Below are 23,908 nucleotides of genomic sequence, written 5' to 3' on the forward strand. Positions count from 1 at the left end.
AAAATGAAGGGCTCAGGGCAAGGTGAAGAGAACAAATGAGCTGGTAAGATATAGAGGTGGTGGCAGGAACTGCTTAAGTCAGCTTTGCCAACAAGAAAAATACACTGTGGAATCACAGCCTGAATGACTCATAGCTTCTGTTAGTACTTGTGCTCCTAAATAACGTAGTGACAGCTCCACAAGGACACTGAAGTGTCAAAGTCCTATTTAAATTGATACACACTTGATCTTAAATCCTATAAACAAGTAGACCTTTAAAAATAATTATTATTGAAATTATTATTAAAAACCAACTTTTCGTGAGCTTATCTTAAAATTACACATTTCTTAACAAATATGGCTTATGAAGTAAGCATTATTAGAGCAAAATGAAAGATTGCAATATTAAATAAGAGTAAAAATGAGAGAATTTATTATTATGTCCTTCTGGATATGTCATAAATAGTTTATTATTATATCCTTTGAGATATCCACATTTAAAATGTAATTGATTCCATGCTTTTTATTGTCATTTCTATTTTTATTTGTAAAGGAGTTTTCATTTTTTAGCAGGATTTATGAATATGTAAGAGACAATATGCTAAAAAGCGCTGGTCAGATTTTGATGGGAAACATCCTTATCCCAACTGTTTAGATGGTATAATAAAGAAAAAGAAGTAAAAAGTTTTGCTGCAAATTTAAGGGATAAACTGTTGTATGGCTTTTTCAGTTACCTGTCTAAATTTGGAAAGCATTCTAAAAGGTCTGTTAAATAGGAATACATTTCTATACTGTGGTAAAATAGGGTTTATCAGCACAAAGCAGTCTTCATGCTTAAAAAAAAAAACCCAAACAAAAAAAAAACCAGAGGGATAAATTTTTGTTCTATCAGAGATCTGGCTTTTTTTAATATATTCCATACCCGAGTATGACTTTTTTGGCTCTCCTCCAGTGCCTCCAGCTTTTTCTTTGAAGCTCAGTTTTTTTAAAGAATAGTCAAAGCCACAGTCTTATGAGCCTCATTCTCTGTAAGATGTGTTGCTAAATGAGATCTTGCAGCCTACTTTTCCTTTGTAAGGAGACCCAAATGCTGCATCGGATTCCAGAATTTTAAATGCAAACATTGTACCTTCAAAAGCTGGTTGCTGTAGGTGAAGGAGCTTGTAAAATTTGAATTTGTTTCCAGCTTTAGCATTTATAGCAATTGCTATGACATCAGTAAATGAAAGCCTCAGCATAGTTACCTTGTCTTCCACTGGGTTCTGTGTATTACCGGTAGCACTAACAAAGTATTATATCCCTTGGGAATCCTTGAATCCCGAAGCAGATTTTAAAAGCAATAGAAGGAGCAGCCTCAAGACTGACTGGTATCTACATTTCACGTCCAGGAGAACACAAAACATTTCTGCTGTCTTAAAGGACAGCTGTACCTTTCAAAGGACAGGAAACTGGAGTTTTAACAAGAAACTAACAAAAGTTTTTGGAAACTTGCTGAGATACTTACTGATGTCCCTATTCCTACATTCAAGACTGCTGATATAGCCAAGTAAAGTAAATAGAATTAGAGCCTTGAATGTTTTGTGCTCCTATAAATATGCTAATGAGCAACACAGTTGCCTTTTGTCAGCATTTTCCAGTGGTGTTTCTGGTTGAATAGCAGTGAAGCTCAATCACAAGTAACCAAGCTCTATGTACTGAATCAGGGACAGGGAAAGAGAGTGATCTGTGTTTATGCCCTGATCCCCCTTAAATTTTACTTTTCTGGTATAGATAGTCTGAGTCTTTATTCCAGTATCATGGAAGTATCATTACCCAACCTTCTTTAGCATATTAATGAAAGAAATATGAAGAAAACAATAAAAAATAGTTCCACTGCTCTGAAAAATACTGATATCATAAAAGTCTACTGTCATATGAATTTAATAATATGACAGTATTATTCAAGTTCACCTTCAACCTTACATTCAATGAAAGAGAATGGTATATGGATCTAGGTTAGGAATAAGCATAAGTATTTTCCTGGCTGTTGAAGATCAGTCTTTGTATGTGTATTTTACGGGGGTTACAGGAACTGAAGGTGTATTGTATAAAAAAAATTAATTCACAGGAATTTATTTATCTGCATTTTCTCATTTTCTATATAGAGGTCTTTCCTTGATACTCAGTTCAGAAGGACACATATCCTGGTTTAATCTATCTGTGTGTACCAAAACAAATGTGCAGATACAGAGGAAATAAATTTATCATGGCTTTAATGAAGTGGACAGCTAAGATAAATATATGTATGTCTATAAATGATTACTAAATGTGAAGTAGTGGCTTTTTGCCAAATATCTGTGTGTGTATATATATATATACACATTGATTTTTTTTTTCCTCCCTCCCCACCAATATTTTAATTAGGTGAAGTCTGCTGGTCTCAGCTGCCTTTACAGTTGACTTCATTGTCAGTTCTCAGATGGCCAATAGGGGTAATTTTGCATGGGTGACTGATTTCTTTCTTTCCATAATGTGCCCTGTTTCTACAGGCTTTGCTTTCTGCACACTGCTGTATTTCACTGGTGTGTCTCTAAACCAGCCATGTTCAGAGTATATTTAATTTGCATTATGTTTTTTTCTTTCATTTTCTTTAATAATTTGAGCTTTAAATTTGGGGGTGGGGGTGTATGATGGGCAGCACATTTAATTGTAATAACAGAAAAGTCCAACAAATACGTTTGTATGGATGTTATTCTATGTGGATCCAAGTAAAGAAATTACTGTGTGGATCCAATAAAAAATTCCAGTAATGTGGCAGAATTCAAGTTAAATTTTGACTTAAAGAACTACAACTGTGTGTTGGAAAATTGTGCAAAATGTATGTATAAAATATTTATATTGTGTAGTGGTGTTTTATGAGGTTGAGGTTTTATGGCTACAAATCCTCATGCAGTGTTGAAACTTGCCTTAATTATGTAAAGATTGTCAAAATGGCAATGAGAAAATTGAAAACGTATTAGTGGTTTGTGGCATCTTCCTAATGTTGCTGTTAAAGCACTAATTGGAGATTATTTTTGTTGCTGTTAGTTTTTCATGTTTATGGGATACAAGGTCTGATCTAAAGTACACAGACATAAATGGAAGTTTCCCCGTTGACATGGGTGGACTTTGGAATGGGACCATGTTTGGTTTCCTTCAGTCTAGGACCACAAACACACTTAAAGAATACATAAATATTGGTCCTACAAAAGAGAAAACTTGCAATTACAAAATCCTGAATTATACACAGTGAAAATTTTTCTTGATTATATTTTTTCTTTTATTTCCTTTTTGAGGAAGGAATCAGTCCTTCTATTTGTAGGACAGATTGGGAACTTAATAACAATTGGGGTTTCTGGACATTACTGTGTAAAAACACTGACTGTACACAGTGTCCATCAGCGTGACTGTGAACCCCCACAGGTTAGCTTGTCTATTTTGGTGACATGATAATGGAGGGCCTTTTTTCCCCCTCTTCTTGAGAGTTCATTGAAACCCAGCTTCTGTCCATGAGGAAATCAGATACACACCTTCAGTAAGTTCCTTTTTCAATACCTCATACATTTATTTAATGCAAGTCTGCTTTGTATCTTTTGGGTGCCAAATTCCACCTGCATAATGTAATATAATTAGTATCTCACATAATCAGGATCTGTACAAGTTTGCTCAGAAAGCAAGAAACGTATTTCTGGAATTTAACTTTCCTCTGGTCAGTGTCTGCTTTATTCAGATTTGGTAAAATACAATACTTAAGAAAAATCATTTTACTGATGCTCTTTTACAGATTGCAACTTATGTTAAACAATATATCTGATATATATATCAAAATAGATATCAATATGTTTAATGTGTGGGCTTTTAAAATTGTGCATAATCAAAGATTAAATAAGCAGAATATAGTTAGTGTACATTTTAGTGTCAGTTTTAATCTTCTTGGAGGCATACAGCTGTCTTCTGCCACAAATGACATATTCCCTCTTTTCCTAGTTCACTGCTGAGGGGTGATTGCCTCTGCTCAAATTCTATTTTTATTTGACCCGAAGCCAATTGCGTATATTCTCTTAGACAAAACTGGACCAGGCGTGACTTCTGTTCTTTATAGCTGCCCTGCTGAAATGATTGATATTTGCCAGTGACTGTCATACTGAAAATTAAGTCCCGTTTCTTGCTTGATTTTATATTGGTTTCTCAAAATTAGTGTTGGATTATAAACTAGATATTTTTATAATTTGAAAATGAAAGCAAATTAATGCTAGAGTCAGCCTTGCAGACTAGGAGAAATCTCAGTTTGTTCTTTAGAGATGTATTCATTCTTAGAGAAAGTTCAATGTCTTTGATATAACTGCTGTAAAATATGTAGGTCTTGCTGTGATTTTCCCACTCTAAGTTTTGGTTTTCAAAAAGATCAAAAATAGAACAGAAGATGAAAGCCTATCAGCCAAACCAGCACAGTCCAACTTCATATTTTAAATCTGATTATAAGAAGCAGTTAGCTCAGGAAGCCTTGCTTGTCCAGGACTTACGATTTCCCTTGAGCAGTAGAAATGCTAATTAATATTCACAGAGCTGAAACTGTTTAGCTTAATGGAGAGACTTCTTTTTATTTTTGTCTTATTTCTAGTCTTCCAAGCAGACCAAGGTTTTCTTTCACATTAAAATAAATGTAGGCCAAAACCCAGCTGACATGATGATGAGACCAATTTAGCTGAGTACACAGACTCAAACGGTGTAGTCAGTATAGCATTAGATAATAGTTAAGATTGTGCTCTAAGTTGAAATGCTCCTTCAGTGAAGACAAGCCCTAAGAGAAAGATGCCAGAGAGCATAGGAAGCTCACTAGGGCAGAGACTAATATGAATGAAATTAAGTGAAAGGAAAATGTAAGCTGTCAAGCCTCCTAGCTTGAGCTGTAATATACTGTAAAATAAATTTCCAAAAGAAATGGCAGAAGTAATGTTTTAGCCAGAAAATGTAAGACTGCATAAATAGCTTGTTAATTGATGGTCTTTGTAGTATATGTGTCTTTATAGTATAAATACTATAAATAATATTCCTGCATGCGTTGCATGTGTCAGTGGTTTTGGTAAAATAGACCGTTTACAACTGGTATAGACAAAAACATATTTGGTAGTTAAATCCAAATTCATAATGCTGTGGTCTTCCAAGTCAAAGCTGTGTTCAATCTGTGTCCCATGCAGGGAGAGTGGCTCTTAGCAGCCATTCTAACACTGTGCCAAGTCTACTGTTTGTAACAGGTATTTTCATGAGTTGCAACATTATTGCCCTATAGTTCATTAGCTTTAAATTACATTTATTATAAAAGAAACTACGTAAATGAATTTTGTCTTCTCCTTTTCAGTGGATGCTTTCTGATTATTGTCTGTGAGAAATAAATCAACATCCATAGAAAATGGCTTTTGGGAAGCAAGATTTGATATAGTGATTTGAGTTTTTGTTAGTGATGGCTGAATTGTAATTATAGTTTAGAGTTTTTCCCATTAAAATCGGTAGTAGCAGAATCACCAAAAATGCTTTCAAATTACGGTATATTTTGGCTGAAAATTGTTGATTTCACATATGTATTACTTTCTTTTATCACCAAACAATGTGTATATGCTATCAAAAGTAAGATTTCAGCATTGTTTAGACATTTCTAAACATGGATCCATGCTTATGCAGATATGATAATAATTACTTTTTTCAGTACATTTTACTTTTAAGTGAAATCATAATATAAATTACTGTATTAAAACATATTTACGTTCTGTGTATTTAATAATTGTTAGAAGCAGTCGTGTCATAAGTCTGTTCATTGTTGCATGCACAGGAAAACCTCCTCTGCCTTACAAATGGCACGCTTACTTCTCTTGCTCCCCTCCCACCACTACCTCAAACCCTACCATAATGGTAGGAATTTGAAATCCGTGTAGCAGAATAAGAAAAATTACTGTGCTTGATGTGCTGTTTGTATATTATTGTTTTAAAGAAGAAATTATTGTAGCGTACATAACACAGAATACATTTTAAAAGGAGTTATTCTTTGCACATTTTATCTTTGGAGCAATAAGAAATTGTATCTTTCAAGCTCTTGAACAACCTTTCTCTTTTTTATAAAATATACTGTTAGGGAAGAAAGTATTTTACTTTTATAGGCTGTCTGTTTAAAAAACATTTTTTTTTTTAAGTCCTAGGCCACCAATTCCTCTATCTCTCCTTCTATCAGAAGAAGAAGCAAGCATAGTAATTCAGTCCTTCTGGAGAGGTTATCAGGTAAGAGTAATCTATAATTATTTTGCTTGATGTTGGAAACCGTAGGACTGTGAAGGCCCCAGGGAAAATCCTTACATAAATTTTAAGTAGGGGATACTATAAATAGCTGCTGAGACCCCCATGGTTCATTGGCTTTGGATGTTGCTCTGCCTTATGCCTAGTGACTACAATTTTTTCACAGGCATTTATGCTGATGTAATCTCACTATTTTCCTCAACAACAGAAAATCTGCAGAAATTCAATTTTCAAAAGTACAATTAACACTGAATAATTTTCATTTTTTTTAGTTGATCTTTGGCTAGTTGCTAAAGGATGAAGTGTTATTTTGCTTCATGCAGGGATATGTGAGTGAGTGTAGAGATGCCCAAGGAGGTTTGGTGAGGTCTGTTAAGAAATAAAAGCATATAGAAATAAAGGAGAAAAAAATGAGACCAAGAATGAGACAGGAGATGTAGGAGTGGCATGAAGGCTGTTATTCAACGAAAGGGAAAACAAAACGGCAGGCAGATGTTGCAAGCCATATTAGTAATACAACACTAATGTAATCCCCAACTTAAGGGGGAAAGGCAAGGCATATAAAATAAATACAAAGAAAATTGGCTAATACTATTATTTTGTAGGGTAACAGCCATGCTAAGCCTAGGGTACGAAATAAATTATTTTGAAAATCCGGAAGAGATTCTGTCAAATGTTTCTTTGAAAGGCTCTAACACCTTCACGCCTTGGAAAGAAATGGACTTGAATCAGGTGACTTTGGTGACAAAGAAATGTCTTGGACTGCCTTTATCAAAATTTAAGCTTGTAAATAGTCTCCAGATATAGCAGTAATTTCATTGTGATGGACAGTGAGACACCTCTGTCTGTACGTCAGGTGTTTAAATAACAATCACTATAAAACACTCTCTGTTAAGTTCTTCTTTACTACTTTTAACAAGCGTGAATATATGAGTGGCTACTATAATGTGCTGTGCAGCCAAAGATGATGACATACCTTGAAATTATCTTCCTGATTGATATATTTTTGTGACACTTTCTGCTTGTTCATTTTCCTTTATTTTTCTTTTTTTAAACAGAGGTGGCATTGACACTAACATTAATTAGCACTGACAATATCACTGCAGGCGTCCTTACAGTTGGGTATTGCAAAGGCAACCATTATCTGATAACAGTTATGTTTGCTGAACAGTGCAAGGTTGCTCAGATACCTTGTGCTTCTGCCAAAGCTTCTGAAGGGCACTATCCTTCCTTGCTATATATATTAAGTTCAAAATTTTCACAGTAGTTTTTCTCATTCTAAGCCAGTTCCCAGAAATGAGAGAGAAACTTAGCTATAAAAAGTAGGAGACATCAAAAATAATTCAGACTACAAAATTAGTTGTTTCATGTTTTAGCTTATTAGAGCTGAAAGAACTCAGGTTTTAAAAAATTAAAATTTAAACTAAAATCAGAATATAAAATAAAAATCGTTAGTAACAAGTTACTACATAGGGCAATGTGTTATCCTTGGGCTTGTAAATTAAGAGAACACTAAGCTTAAATGGGATTTCATACCGTTAATGATAAAGCATATTATGAAAATTTACCAAAGAATTCAGATTATTTGCTTTTAAAATAAATAGCTCTGTCAGCTAACACTGATTTATTGCGGTAATAACGGAACGCTTACAAATAATGCCCTTTTGCATTCTAAGGATATTATTGTGTCAGTACTTTAAACTGTTTTCTGATGTTTTTCATTAAACCTTGTTTATAATTCACAGAATTTGGAACTTTTAAACACTATTATTGAAATAAAAATTTAGACATTGTGATAACATTGAATAATTAAACACAAGCACACATACATATATTACTTGGCACTGCGATAAAGGAACAGTGTACTTCATCATTGGTCTTCTTAAGATATGCTTTAAAGGGCATAAAATCACGTGCCACGCGTACTTGTTTGAAAGATAGATGGAGAAGGATTCTGGACTCACTGTTGGATTTCAGAAAAAGTAAAAGACTGGGAAATCTGGGCAGGATAGTTTTGTCTTTAACAACGCTATCCCAAATGTGAACCTTGTAAGTTTTTTATTCTTAAACAATGTCATATAAAGTGTAAGAAACCACAGCAAGTTATTTTTCTTGGACACGTCTTCTATGGACTCAGACCATTTTTGAGATATTTCGTTAGCCATATTGATCTAGGCAGTAGAGTTTATCTGGTTACAGAACTGACTGAGCATTGTCTGTCTTCTCATGACGCTTCACTTGTTTCTGCCACATGTAGCTGTCTGAGTATGCCAGTATCAAAAACACATGGTAATCAGCAAAAATGGATCAGGCAGTAAAGGTGTTTCTATGTAAAGGGAAAAAAAAGCTATAGGTACAGAATATTGAGAACTTTTTGATAATAAAGCATGATCAAAGCAGTACATTCATCCTTATGCGAAGCAAATTTCAGAAAAATACTTGTTTTGGTAGTAATAATTAATGGCTGCCATCAACAAAGTCCTTTCTACAATCTTTCATACAAAGACGTTGATGAGTACTCTGAAAATTATTTCAAGTTTAATCAAGAATTAAGTTCCAGAAGAAACAGCAATGGAAGCTACAACTGCTGAGTACTCTAAAGAGACCAGAAAGGAAGATGTCACCTTGAGGGGTCTCTCTGAGGGCAAGGAGGAGCACCCAAATAAGGCTTGAGACAGCTCTGTCATCAGAATTCCTTCTCTTCACTTATCGCCATCCTCTTTTATTGAGGTTCCATTCATCTGTCGTGGGCCAAGGCAGTATTCAGTATCTGATGAAAACCCTTGATTGGTAGGTATCAATTTTCCAGGCACTTTTCCAATAAAAGAAGATATATTACTTCACCCCTCTACTACAGAATCTGTGCTTACTGCCATTTGTTTTATGGGGTCTTTTTAATCTTTACGATTTGCATAACTATTCTAGACTGAAGGGATTTTTCACTAATACCATTTCCCCTAAAGCTTTAGTGTTATCCTTCTGCTGTTGTGCAATGGGTTCTCACCTCGCATTGAAAGTAGTTTATTTTGACTAAATCCTGTAATATCATGGAGTTTAAATTGGACAGCATTATGTAATATTCAGTGCTATTTTATATATAAATATTGTTTGAGCAAAAGTTAAATCAGAACTGAAGCATGGTTATCTTTATATCTTACGAAGGGTTGTTGAGCTTTTGCTGTCACAATTTATATCCCTTTCCAGCAAGTTGTGGCTACTAGCAAAGGCTCAAACCCAGAAGGTCACCCAAGTATTCACGGTTCTTTACAGCAAGCGTAGATTCAATCCAAGTGACTTGGGTAAGAGTGAACTCTCACTTCAGAGTTAAGACTCCTTCAGTGCTTCATGCATTGCTGGTCTGCAAGAGATACACATCAGTTGTTTGGGCAAGACTCTGGACCCTTTGATTATTTGCCTGGAGATTTTGCTGCTGAGTCATAGCTTTTTAAACAGGGTAGAATTGCACTCTGATTACAAAATAGAGACTATGTTCTGAGAAATTATCACAACTATGCTAAATTATAAACTATTAAGTATATTTAGAAATGTTGATAGTTGTTGCTAAGTTCCTGTTACCTGTTTTACCTCAGGTGATATATCTGTGTTCCTTTTTCTTTTCTTTTACTTTTCTAAAAAATCATTGGATTTAACATTGGACTTTGGAGTGTTTGAGTTATCTGACTATGCCTTTATCTCAGAGCCCTGTATTTTGCTATGTGTTTCACTATACTTTCACTATTTTATTTATCTAGGGAGAGTATACAAAATCTGCTATACTTGCCTTTTAACTGTTAAGAGTTATTTTCTTCATTTTCATTATACAGAGATCACTGTGGCCCTGTCACAGGCCAAAATACGGGTATTACATAGTTGCAGTTATGAATGTACACTTCATTTTTTCAAAAACGTTATAGTTAGAAATAGAGGTAGTAATTTCTCTATCTTCCTGCCTCTTTTCTACTACTGTCATTTATATGTCCCATAAGCATTCCCTTAACCTTTTCCTGTGCAGATAAGCTGACTCCGTGTAATAGGGAATTATGGATTCTATAAAAGCATACATGACAGTATAAAAGAAAAGATGTCTCTTGCAGGCCTAAAGAAACTGTCCCGTGTTTGGGATTATATTGTATTTTTGGACATAGTATTTGATGGATTTAATAGAAAATGGTTTTTATTTTTTTGTATAGCTGAAAAGAAGATCACTAGTAACAGTAACTTAATTTTTTTTTTTAATTTTTAAAATTTCATATCAACCTTGTAAGAACTTCATATAACTTTTATAGAAGATAATACAGAACTATATTAGTATAATGGGATATTATTAGAGGCCTAAGAGGTATCTGATGTTAAGTCACTGAGTAAAAGTCTTGCCTGTCTTTATTGATCATGTAACCTTGTATTGTATTTCTGCTCTGCCAGTGGACTATCTGAAATATAGCAAGTTATGTTCTCCTAAGTGGATTGAAAAGTGCTGTGGGAGTTCAGCTACTGTCTATTGCATTCTTAGCTGTGCCACAAAGGAGAAATTCTGGTGGAAAGAATACTTTTGATAAATAATTTATATTGTTTTCTTTAAGGGTTTTGTTTTGGGTTTGGTTTTTTTTTTTTTGACTAGTGGAAAACTAAGTCCTGCTCTTTTGCTCTGTATGTATCTCAGGAAAGTGGGAGAAAACCAGAGTGTAATGGAGTAGGGTAATAGAGTTCAAATCACAGAGAAAACTCATTAGCAATTCATGTAAGAATAAAATAAATATAAGAAATTTTCTAGAAAACTAAGTAGTCAGCTTCCTGAAAGCAAAAATGTGCCAGGAGAAACCAAGCTTATTGCTGCTTGTTTCTATCATGTTATTCAACTTCAGCCTGAATTACTAGGACATTAAGTCCTAAAACATCATGACATTTTATATATGTAACCTTTAGAAAAAATAGAAACTACATTTTTAATAATTCTGTATATAATTTGAATATGACTCTAAGAGAATAATCACTTACCAATGTCTAAGCTAATACTAGCATGTCCCCTTCCCACTATTGTCAGAGGGACGGCATCTATTCTGGATTTTCGCTCTAGCACTGGAGGTAGTAATTGCATGAATGCCGAGGTAGACAACTGGCAAGATACTGCTAATTAATCAAATCCTGCTTAGAACAAGTTTAAGTAGCAGAGTGGTAAAAGCTGTTAATGCAAAGCTAGCTCTTTCTTATATTAGTAGGATCTACACGAGTACAAAAGCAATAATAGAAGAATTCAACTTAAATCTTAAATGGAGTCAAGGCCTGTGACTATTGTCATTTTATGTGGAAGCAGAATTACGCCCTTCCTAGGGGTGATTGACTGACAAAGAATACATATCATGTAATGCATTCCAATTACTTTAAATAACAGATTAATGGCTCTCCTGTTTGTGAAAATTGTATGGCTGGGATTGTCAGTAAGCCTATTTGCAGCTGGTAGCAGGTGTGAATCAGTTTGCTGGAATAAATTTCCTGCTGTATGACCTTTCATGCTCCTCTTCTGCTCTATTATGTTGGTCAATGGGTTGGTTTTATAGTGTTGCAGTTTTCTAAAGGCACTAATACCCTTCAGCATAATGCTTTAAATTTTAATTAACTCAAAGAATAAGCATCTCACTGCAATCACATTCTCCGGAGTACTTGGTAATCAAAATGATCCCCTAATTGGCATATTTATGTTTTCCATGTGGTTTGTCAATTATGTGTTTTTTATTTCTGTATAAGTTGAAAACTGTAAACCTCTGAGATTGTGCTTTTATATCAGGCCCCACAAAAAGGATGGATATCATGTATTTGCCCAGCCACAGCCCCATGAAAAAAAAAGTCTTATCGTCTTGGGTAATATGAATGTATATAATTTTAGTTGCATTTTCTCTTTTCCCTTTCCCAGGTCCGCTGTGATAGTGAAATACAAGAGCTACGTCAGTGGCAAAAGCAGTTGAGAGAGGACAAAAACATTCTTAAAAGAGTGAAAGAATTCTGGACTAAGCAGGAAGCCAAAGGTAAGTGAATTAAATTGCATATTTTAATGATTTTTCTTTTTGCATTGTCTTTAATCTTTATATTTCGAGTTGTATTAAGAAGTAGGACACACGGTAAGACACAAATCATGAGTGAGAAGGCAATGTCTGTTGGAAGTGCCTGGCTGTTTCTTTCCAGTCACTACTTACTCTAAGTAAGTTGCCTGTATAGCTGAAAGTGGCAATTAAAAATACAGTACAGGGCCAAAGCTCAGTAATTTCAGAGGACTATGACAATGTGCTGGCACAGTATTTCCTAGGGCAGGATCAGACCTCTACCAGCTACACAACATGTAAATACTGATTTTTACTAGATGGGTTGTTGTACAGTTTTTCTGAACTGTGGGATTTCTATTTGGTAAATGTTTTACTGGCATTTTCCTGTAGTTATTTATAGCAGAAGCTGGCCTGTACAGTTCTAAAAATAGAAAACAAACCCAAACAACCCAGTATAATTGTCAAGGGAAATGAGGCCAGATTGCTTTAAGAACCGACACTATAACATGTTTCCTTTTTGCCCTGATTGTGGACAAGGCTTTACTGACAGGGCCAAAGTTGTCATTCACTTACGCAGGCACAGCGGTGTAGTTATGATTATTCGCCCAGCCTCTCTGTCTGTTAATGCAGGATGATTCACTAGCTCCTCAACCAGTCTACATTTTACCAGCCTCTGTGGGCTGGACTCAAACATGATACACGTAGGGATGTGAACTACAGGCCAATAGATGGAGGTGAGAAGAGGTTGTTCTGCTATGTTGTTCATGTGTCGAAGAGAGGGAAAATTATGTTGTACCAGTCACTATTGTGTGGCCCTTCAGTCTGATGGCACTGTCGCAGATGTGTTCTCAGATGGCCGATCTTTGCCCTAAACTGCGTAAGAACATTCAGGGTGAAGTTTCACGCAGTCAATTGGATCAAACTGGGAGCTGCCAAAAGGGTTGATTCCACTCTGTAGCTCTTGCATCAATTTTAGTGATTGTGTAATTGCACCATGGGTTTGGATCAGTGAGGGTTTTTGGTATGGGCAGGTTAGTTTTCCACAACTTTGTTGCCATGTGATTGCTGTATCTAACACAAAGGAGAAAGTGAACTGGGGAGAGAGAGGGATAATGACTTTCAGCAGCCCACAGCTTGGTTAAATTGAGCAGAATATGAGATGGTATTCTCATACCTGATTACAGTTCATGGCTGAGGAAGTGCCAATCTCCAGGTGATTGGCAGGAGTTAAAAGCCAGGGGCAAGTCAATGCTTAGACCTCTTCAGCTCAGTACACAAAAGCACATCTGTCGGTGCCCCGAGCCTGGTTTTCACGGGACTTCACTGGGAAAGGAAAAACTTACATTTGAATCCCTGCAGGGTGAGAGAATTTAGAATCAAGTTTCTGTGAAAGGTTTTAAAATGCTGAGTCCTGGTCAGTTAGATACCTACTGTGCAGAAAAATCTACAACTCTGGATTTCAAGTGACAGAAAATTGCTGATGTGCAATCTGGAATTAGGCAGCTTAACGGAGAGGCCTCTGTCCTCTGCGTTGCCTAACGACCTAGGCAGCTTTTCATTCAGCACTGAATATTTGTGGGTCACCATTTGGAGCTCTTTCTCTTTGCTGCCTCTATAGACCATGCCATTGTTTTGTTGGTTCACCTTCAGGTGCCCAATTTCTACACATTTAAAGTCTAAGCTGAGATATTGAATATGTCCTGCTGGGTCTTCAGTCAAATGTTTTTTTCTTTCCTTATTCTCTACGCAATTTACTGTCCTTTTTAATTAAATGGAGTTATTGTACTCATGCACAGATATGAAACAGGGTATTCTGGAATTAAGTGTTTGACATCCTCACAGTATGCGTTATTTTAGAAACTACAGTAAGAATGTCCATACATAAATAGTACTTATTAACATCACTGCTGTAGCAATCGGAGCTTGTTGTAACAGTGTACAAAAATGATGAAAAATAAAATCCATGAGACATAAATTGTCTTCCAGCAGACCTGACTGATATATAAAGAAAACTTTGGCAGAGCAACAAGGTTTTCTTCAAGTCTTTGTGGGATTTCATAGCCTATTTACTATGGTTTATTAAGAGTTTACTTTAAAAAAAAAATTTAGGCATCTTTTTTTTTTTTTTAAAGACGACATAGATCTGTTTTTGAAGAACTAAAAACAGTGGATTCAAATTTACTATGATAAAATTAATCTCATTATAAATTTTTAAAATAAAGGCCAAATTCTTCTCTTTGTAATACATGTTTAATTCTGTTAGTATTAATTGTTGAAAAATTGCATTCCTGAAGATGGTGATAGAAGTTGACCTAGCAGGCTTGCTAATTCATTTTAAATGATTGCAATTTAATGTTTGTGTTTTGGACTCTCTGTTTTCAATTTGTTAGCATTTACATCATCTCATCAAGGCATGTTTTTTCACATTTCATTGTCCATGATACCAATAAGAGTTACGAATGCATAAGTTTCCCACTTATTTCTAAGAAATAAACCTATATATTTACAACATGCCACTGTGGAAAAGGATGTCTATGATATTTGGCGATTATACAATCATAGTTTACAGTCTTCATGCATGTAAAATCTTAAAGGTGAAAATTACAAGTGTATTTTCAGAGGACAATATGAAACCATTTTCAAAATGTTGCAACTAAGAAAAGTAGGGGCTAACGGTGCAGTGGACTGTGTCATTTGGCAGTTGAATTGATTCAAAAAACTCCTGTCTCTGAAGAAATTTAATCTTTCCATAAACTATATTTATGTTGTTTTGGAGAGTAATGTAGTGATAAGATTTCCTTTGCCTTCTTTGCCAATTGTTTCAAAAGGAAAAACAAATTTCCTATTAAATCACTCTCGTAGAGCTTTCCTGTCATCAAATCAATTATTTTAGGACTGTAGGACACACAGCTGTTTTACCACTTCAAAGAAAGTTGTAAAATTGCCCCTTTTCAATTTTTTTTCTTAAACCAGTGCAAGTTCGTATTGCTTATATCACATTAGCTTTCAATATTATCACACTGTTTCTGTAATTCCTTAACTGAGCTCTGCTAAGTTAATTTAAGAGTATCCATACATAAAATAGCCTTGGGGCCCAGACAGATGGCTATTTGGAAACAGCTGTACTAGTTTGAGAAGTTACTGTCCAGGGGTTTTCATTATCAATCTCAGATGTGATGCCGTAATTAATTTTGTTAGTGCTCCAGCTGCTTTTATTTCTGCTGTTATTATTCTGCTGTTTATTAATGTCATTAAACCCTATTTCATTGTAAAGTCAGCAAGGTTAGTTTAAACTGCTTTTACCAGTGAGTCAATCTAACCCAGCTGACTTTGCACTGAAGTGGATTGTGAGCACTTATACAATAATGAATAGCATAATGCAACTACTTCTTAACCTTGTCTTTCTGCGCATTTGGTTTAACTGGATTAATTAATTCAGTTAATTCAATTAATCTCCTTTAATTAAACCACTGAGCTCTTCACATCAGGCAGGACAAAGCATTTATTGTTACTAAAAACTCAGATGTCACAAATAAAGCATTAAGATTCATAATCAAAAGGAAAAGAAGAAAAATATTTTTAAATAGATACAGCAATTTATTACAAAGTTAACTACATTAAGAATAACAATGAAGTATCTCTTAAATTTGTATATGACTCTAACCCTGTTTATTAGATGCTGTAAACAGTGTTGAATCTAACAGTAGGGGATGAGTGGTGAGCTGCCAAATAGCTTTCAGAAAATGCTGACTCGAGCAGTAATGTGATTCTATTGACACTACTAGAAAGATCAGCATACCTTCCATGAAAATATCAGCCAAAGACTCTGCTAATGTGAGCTAACAGTCAGATTCTGCTTTCTTGTGGCCTTCAGCACAATGCTAGGTATACCTTATTTCATGGGTATGTTTTAGGCAAAGATGTATAATTTTATGAAAGTATATTTTTATAATCTTGACCAGTGTGATATTTAAGAAGGATATTAAGAGGAAGTTAGAAATGTAAACTAATTGTAATTAACAAATTCAAAGGCATTCTTAATTTATTTTTCTCGTTTCAGAAAGTGTGTTAAAAATGTTGATTATTATTGAAACAAATAGTGAAGTTTTAGTTTTCATTAGAACATAACCAGAACGAAACACTTTTTGGTTTTTTTTTTTTTCAAGTAGGGACCAAAAGTATGATTTTTATGGGGCAGCTAAGGTGATCCAACAACTTCCCCATCAAAAAGACAGTCCTGTCCTTCCTCAACCAAGGTTTCAGCCATCCTTCATTTTCTTGGCTCTAGCAATCATGGCTTCATGGTGAGTTGGTTCAGCTGGCAGATCTGACAAAGAACTGCTCTTCAGTTCTGTTCTGCTGCCCCTCAGGTTAGTTTTCTGCTGGATCAGCCTGATGATGAACTGACTTAAGCAGTAATGACACACTCCTTACATCCAATATAAGGGAAATGGTGCAACAGTAATAGAGGGATGGAAAACTGCCCAGTTGTGATGGCCGCTTGCTTTTAGATCAGCTAATCTGCCCTGTGCCTGCTGTGTCATGCGAAACCATACCCTACATGGTATGCCTGCTTGGTTTGGTAGGCCAGGGTATAAGGTAGCCTCAAATAAACCACTGATTCTCCCCCCACTTCACAGCGTGTTTAAAGCATCTCTTTTTTTTTCTTTGTTTGTAATTCTTTATTCTTCTTTCACTACATCTTTTTTACTATTTATTACTAGTTTTGAAAAGTGTTCTGCAATAGAAAGTGTGAAAACTTTGTATGAAAATTACTTCATAAATTAGTAGCATCTTGAGGATTGTTGACCTCTTTAATGCATAAGCCTGCTAAATTTCTTTTTGAGTGCAAAGAAAAAGGTGTGTTTCTTTCAGCCTTTACCTAAGATCATAAAGCTACAGCATTCTTAGCTGACATTTTGTTTGCTATACTGTTCCACTGCTCTAACATTACATTCCACAAAATGATCTATATTTAAGGTGTGGTGGTCCTTACTCTTTAACAGTTTCTACTTTCAGACTGAAAATGTAGAGAGAGAAGCATAGCACTTAAGACTCGGTTGAGTGCCTCACAGCTTTAGACTTGTAGGGAGAAAGAGAATTCTCCCCAATACAGCACAGCTGATGGGATAAATTTGTTCCGGAATATTTTACAGAATTTTTAAAAAATATTACCTTCTACAGAAAATATGACTAATAAAAAACCAACCTCCAGAGGATGTGAGTGAATAGCAGATGAGCTGGGGCTTTACTTTTTTTTTTTTTATTCCAATTTGCTGAAATTACTTTAATGTAAATGTATTTAAATAGATGATTTAATAACCTGGACGTTATTTGAGATCATATTTGGCAGGATGTGACACAGTGGCACACACATAGCAAGACCTGCTTTTGGTTTCATGAGGCTGATGATCTACCATGAGATTGTCTTTTCCCAGTGTGCATTTATCTAGGGCTGTCCATAGCAATTTCGTCAATATCTAGAGCCTAAAACATCCATTTGAAGCTGGACATAATTTGCTGCATCTTCTTGTTTTCTAGCTGGTATCCCACATAGCTCCAGTCGTATTTTTGCTTTAATGTTTCCAAGAAGAAATAGGCCTTTGCTTTTTGGTTAACGACCTGGTTAATTTGATTTGTGCTTCCATGCAGTGGACAAACCCCATCTAGTCGTGATTCTGAGCAGTGCGTTATACAGATGCACTGCTGATGAGACATCACTGGAAATGAAAAAATATCTGTCCTGCAATGAAAGGAATTTGAAAATATTTGACCTTTTTTATGAAAAAACCTAAATCTTCATTCATCACTTCCGTGAACAAAACACTCTACTGACACTGTCTGTTACAATGGTTATTTCTCTGCTGGTGTACTGTAGAAAGACAATTGGTTCTGTATACACTGTCTAGTACTTTCTCCTATTTTATTTCCTAAGGGCTTTCTTTTCTTCTTACCTATGTAAAATTTGTAAAATTTTATTTTTAAAAAGCATTGTTCTTAGGGAAAATAGTAAAAGAAATAAATATTCCTGGTTTTATGGCAAAAACAATTGTGACCCTATTAGCTATCAGTTCTTAGAGATTAACCATAGCCTTGCCTTTGCAAGGTACTTCTGTAACAGTGAATGTACACAGTGTGTGGAAAATCTAGTTAAACCAAACTGAGACAGAAAGTAATCTACACAGCGGGGGCGGGGGGGATACAGGAAGGAATATTCCTTTACATTCCATTCGATTTTCAAGCTGTATTTCTCCTTTGGCAGTAGACGTTATTACTCACCTATATTGAGAGATTTTAAAAATACTTCTTTCATAGAAAGAATCTTTTCCCTTGGGAAGATGCAACCAGCAATGTGCTGAAGACCTCAAAATGTAGGTGTCTGTCACTGGAAAATCCTTGAAAATATGAATGAGATAAAAGGGAGAAGAGGCCGCATATTTTAGGAGCGCTAGAGCAGGAACAGATGCGTACTGTCAAAAAGCAAGGAAATGCAGTCAGTCATTCCTTATACAGCTGTGATATGTCTCCACCTGAATTAAGAGGAAAGATTCGAAAGGTAAATACGCTTACCAAGTTAAGATGAACAGGGGAAGTCTAATCTCTATACTTTTTGAAGGATGGCTGTATGTAGTCGTATCAAAGTAAATAATCATATCCCATCAAAGCAGAATGAATTGAGAACGGGAAAAAATGTTAAATTCAGTACCCAGAAAAAAATGGCTACACTGTGAAACTTCTTGGAATTCATTCCATAAGCAAGTAAGCATATGAGTATAGTCATGTGCTCTAATGGATCCTTAGTAATGGGGCCATAAATGAAGTTACAATCACATGCATGTTTGCAGGACTGAGTAGTTTCCCAAGGAAAACACTGAAAACAGGATATATATAAATGGGACATCTTACACTAGGCTTAAAAAAAATATTTAAAATGTACTGTAGGTAATAATGCTGGATTAGGAAAAGACATAGTCTGAGTAGCTAATGGATTTCTTAAAGACTGCACCTCTGGTTTATTTAGGAAAATTCAGCTCAGTGAACTGTAAGGAATTCATCAGTTTTATGTGAAAGTTTCTTTTTTTTTTTCCCACTTTCACCAAAGGGGGTTGAAATGTAGTCATGTTTTAGGAGGATTTTAAACAAAATAATTTGTTTCTAATTTCATCTGCCCTCCTTTTACCATAGCTGTAATTCTTTAATTAATCTCATTATGGAGCTCTTGTAAGTGGTGACCTCCCCATATTCCATGGTTTTACACTTTTAATATATCTGTTATATTATATAACATACATATACACACATATATGTCAAGATCTGACATGTTGAAGGTATTTCCTCAAATTATTTTGTTTCAAACTGAGCTGTATAAACAGGTTCAAAGTGGAAGGCTACTTGCTGTCAGTAGGACACTGCAGTTAAAAGAATTTGACTCTGCTTTTTTTTTTAAACGTTACTGTATTTACAGGTAGTCAGTTGTTTCTTTCTGAAGACAAAAGCGCTGCAGTCAAAATGGTTTAAAATGGGTTCATATATGTGATTGCTTTTGATTAAAAAGCACATGTATAAGGTTTCAGTTACACAAAAGACCTTACAATTTATTAAAAAAAAAAAAAAAGAAAATCCAAGAACAAAGCAGTGCCGATAGCTGAGTATGTGGTGGTTTTCATCAAGCCTAATTCAAGATGCTTGAGATGTTTCTGAAAGTTCAATCTTGGCACTAACAGCTGAGAATGTAGTGATAAAAGTCATAAGACCCATGATGCAGATTCTGCTTTATTGGTCCACACCCCGGACTCAGACGTCTTTGAAAAGTTATAAAGATTAGAGTAACATTTAATTTCTGAAACTACGTTGGGAATGTTTGGAAAAAAAAAACAGGACAGATGATCATTTAGATAAGCTACAAAATACGTGATCTTCTGAACTGTGCTTACACAGGCACAGCAGTGTATCTGCTAGCACAAGTCTGAACTAATTCTCCAGTACCAAAGCTGTATTTTTACCCGTCACTCTGCAGTTGTTAATAATGATTTGTAATGGAAAAAAGACAATTGCAATTTGGTGATTCTTCTGTGATTATATAAACATAATTATTTTTGTTTGTTTTTTCTGTTTTAAAGGAGAGGATAAATTCTTCATGGGTTTTGCAATCTTTTTTTTTTTTTTTTTTCTTCTATCCTTTTTCAAGATAATAGTGAAAAAATGGGAGCATTTTTATTGAAAATTCTGTTGGTGTTTTTTGTTAGTCATTTAGATATGCAAAACCAAAATTTCTATTTATAACTATGAGATGCATTAAAAGCCTGGAGAAAAGGCTGTCACCAGTTAAAAAGTAAAACCTCCAAATAGTCCTGCAGCAAAATTAGACTTGAGACTCTTTTGGTTAAAAAAAAAAAAAAGGTGGGGGGAAGGCAGGGAAAGAAAGACCACGAACGGTTAGTGGAGTCTTAAAATACGATTCAGAGATTAGCAAAGAAGTGGGTGACAGATTGCAGAACATACAAGCTACTTGCCCCAGACTTCCCTTTAAACCCAGACTGCGATATTAGTCACTTGGACATCTTTTTCGACGTAACTGTCTTTTTTTTTACCTGATTATTTGTTTTAGTCTGTGTAAGAGTTTAAATTTGGTGACTTTACAGAACCTATCGTATTTTGCAAGTAGGAAATCTTTCAGAAATACGAGGGTCTAATGGGTGTAAATGCAGTTTTCATGAAGCTGCCCAGGAAATCTGGCATTCCGTTTTTCTGCCCATGTTGGCTTCTGCCAGTAAATCCCAAACTAGTTTTTGCTGGGGACCTGCCACTCTGGAATGATTTCTCTCCATTTCTGGTCCGTTCTTTCTATTTTCACCATTCTCTTTTTCTGTCTTGGAAAAAACTGCATTAATCACATGCACTGAAGATGCACTGGTTGCCTTCATTCTGGATTTTTGTCTCAGTCTAGGGTCTTCTTCCTAAACTGTTGTGTTTCAGTGGCTATCTCTTCACGAATCTCCGGTCACTGAATGATTTGGAGGACACTTGGATAATCAGTAGCAATACAGTCTCCATTACATCTAATTCTGTGTAGTTTGTTCTCTCCTAAACTCAGGTGTTCATGTCAGTTGTTCATCTAGTCTAATGCTTGTTATCTTCCAGTATTTCTTTTCTTTTTGTACACCTTGAATTGTAAAAATGCCATCCAGATATATCCAAATGAATTCTTAATCTTTCTGTCAAAATTTTAGGACAGCATGGTGCATTGCACAAACAAATTCTGCTAGAGATCTTTCAGCCCTTTTTTCTCATCTCCATTACTGGATGTTGGTGTTTGGGAGTCTCCTGCATGTCAGCTCTTGCTTCCCTAATCGAATCCTAAGTGAATTAAAAAAACGCCCTGAAATTGTTTCTTTTCTAAAGTCATGGAGGCAAGACTGAGCATTTTACTAACTCTGTTGCTGATTTGGAGAATTAGGTTTGTCCTGTCACTTTTATATATCCATTTTGCAGAAGCCTCTTCTGATGAGTGATCCTCTGACAGTTCCATTTCAGATTTCATGAGTAGCAGGCATGTCTATGGGCATAATTTCTGATTTATTGTTTGTTTGTTTAACATACCTTTTTTCAATACATCATTTTTCTATCACTAGTGACTGAAGATTTCCTGAAGTGAAAAGTTTCACTAATAATTGCCTACATACTTGACTTCCAATAATAAGAGGCTAAAATTATACACACTTTATAAAGAACTGTCTCTTTAAAAGTCAGGCCTTATTTCAGACAGATTGCTGGTGGCTCCAATTTCATGTTCAGGCTTCTTTGGCATTTCATTGGGAGGCTAGGGTAAAACTCCTTTCTATATATATATTTTACTCTAAGCCGCTGCTAATAAGTTATTCCAATAGATTTTCTTTAATGGATTTTCATCATCTTATAGTCTTGAGTCTATGGTATTTTTCATTACTGTTTTCAACTGTTTAAATTACTAAATATAATTCTCATAGGTTTTATGATTTAAACAAAATAAAGAGTGTGGGTGTATAAACCTTTCACAAGCTACTGTCACAAACCGTTGTATTATACAGTAGTGTATAAAGTAGGTCAGAGTTTGTTTGCTGTTATGCTGAAACAACCAAGTCTCAAACCAGAACGTGAGTCCTAATTCTGTATTAGTGCATTAAGATGAGGGAAAATTGCCTCCGTTATCCAAAATAGATGGTAAAGATGTTTGAACTTAATGCATATGTAAATAGGACAAAGGCCAATCCTCAGCTGTCTGATAGGAGTTTTGCAGATTTTTGAGTATTCTGCTCCCAGGAGCTGACCAAAACAGTAAATCCAAATACATTCAAAGCCAGTGCTTCCTTTAGCCATCATCTGTGCCTCAACATTGCAACACATACATGATATGTCAAATGAGCTGCATTTCCAAGGAACGTGGCAGACAAACTAATAGATAACTTTATTATAGTAGGAGTAGCAAGTTAAAAATAACAGTTAACAGTTGTGCTAACCTCTTCAGAGCAACCCCCGCCTCACTTCCAAGGAAATTAATCACAGTCTCCGCTACTGCTTATTGTTGTAGTAGGGTATAGTGTCCTATGATTTAGAATATGCATGAGATTAAAGCATAGTTTAATCAGGTTCGCTCTGTATTAAAAAATAAGAGTAATGAGACTGATACATAGTGCTACCAAATTCAACTATCCTGACAGTAAAAGCCATATGACCTATATAGATAGAAACTGTAATACTGGAAATAAGTGAGATGTGAGGTGTTTTTTTTTAACTTAACACTCTCATAGCACTTAAGGGCCTCAGTTGCTCTATGTCTTAGGACTTAAAACAGGAGCTGATGTTTTAAAACTATGTGAAATACTGTGATCATGCTACCAATGATCATGATAGTGTTACTTCTATTTAAATCTTATGTTGCACCTTCTTAAATTAGTGATTATGCATTCTGTGTAGATAGTTTTCACACATTCTGTTACACAAACATCTTGGGAGTTAGTTAAGGTGTTTGTAATTCTCATGGGAGCTGAATCCAGCCTCCTGTGAAAATGGTTTTCTTGGCACTGCCCTGAGACTGGCAGGAGTGCACAGTTGCAATCGCCACTGCATAACTGGCATCCTCGGGCAGTTTGTTCTGCCCGGTTATGTCCATACGCCTTTCCCCAGCATGCAGGAAATCTCTGTAACGAAAAAGAGATGGTCTCCATTGCAGCAGAATCACAGTTCTGCAACGATAGGCATCTGCCAGCATAACTGCATACAATGACTAGGGACATAGAAGGATAAAATGGGAACTGTGCTGTTAAAGTTCAACTTTTATTATTTTTTTTAAATGCAACTGAAAATAGAAATGGGTCTTTCTCTTGCTCTGTTGAACGAATGATAGGACTCTTAAGACTGAGGTGGTTAAAATTCAGCATATGAATGGCATGGTTGTAAGCTAGTTGTTCGTATTGACACTTACACTATCATTGCTTTTAGGTATGTGTTGTCTGCAAGAAATGGGCTGGATTATCAGCTAGTGTAAGTTGTTCTAAACTTCATGGGAGCTATGCTAATATCCAAACGAAACATCTTCCTTAGGCATTTCAAAA

The 23,908-nt window shown here is 35.3% G+C and overlaps 1 protein-coding gene across 2 annotated transcripts in view; it reads left to right on the plus strand.

Moving 5' to 3' along the window:
• IQCK (IQ motif containing K) overlaps window positions 1-23,908 on the plus strand; it is a 56,360-nt gene that overhangs the window by 13,359 nt on the left and 19,093 nt on the right. For both annotated transcript variants that reach the window (XM_075165135.1, XM_075165136.1), the window contains exons 7-8: window positions 6,183-6,267; window positions 12,191-12,302. In XM_075165135.1, coding sequence (XP_075021236.1) covers window positions 6,183-6,267; window positions 12,191-12,302 — 197 coding nt within the window. The remainder of the gene's footprint in view (window positions 1-6,182; window positions 6,268-12,190; window positions 12,303-23,908) is intronic.

This window comes from Calonectris borealis, chromosome 16 (assembly GCF_964195595.1).
Source record: "Calonectris borealis chromosome 16, bCalBor7.hap1.2, whole genome shotgun sequence".
In the NCBI taxonomy this organism is placed as follows: Eukaryota; Metazoa; Chordata; class Aves; order Procellariiformes; family Procellariidae; genus Calonectris; species Calonectris borealis.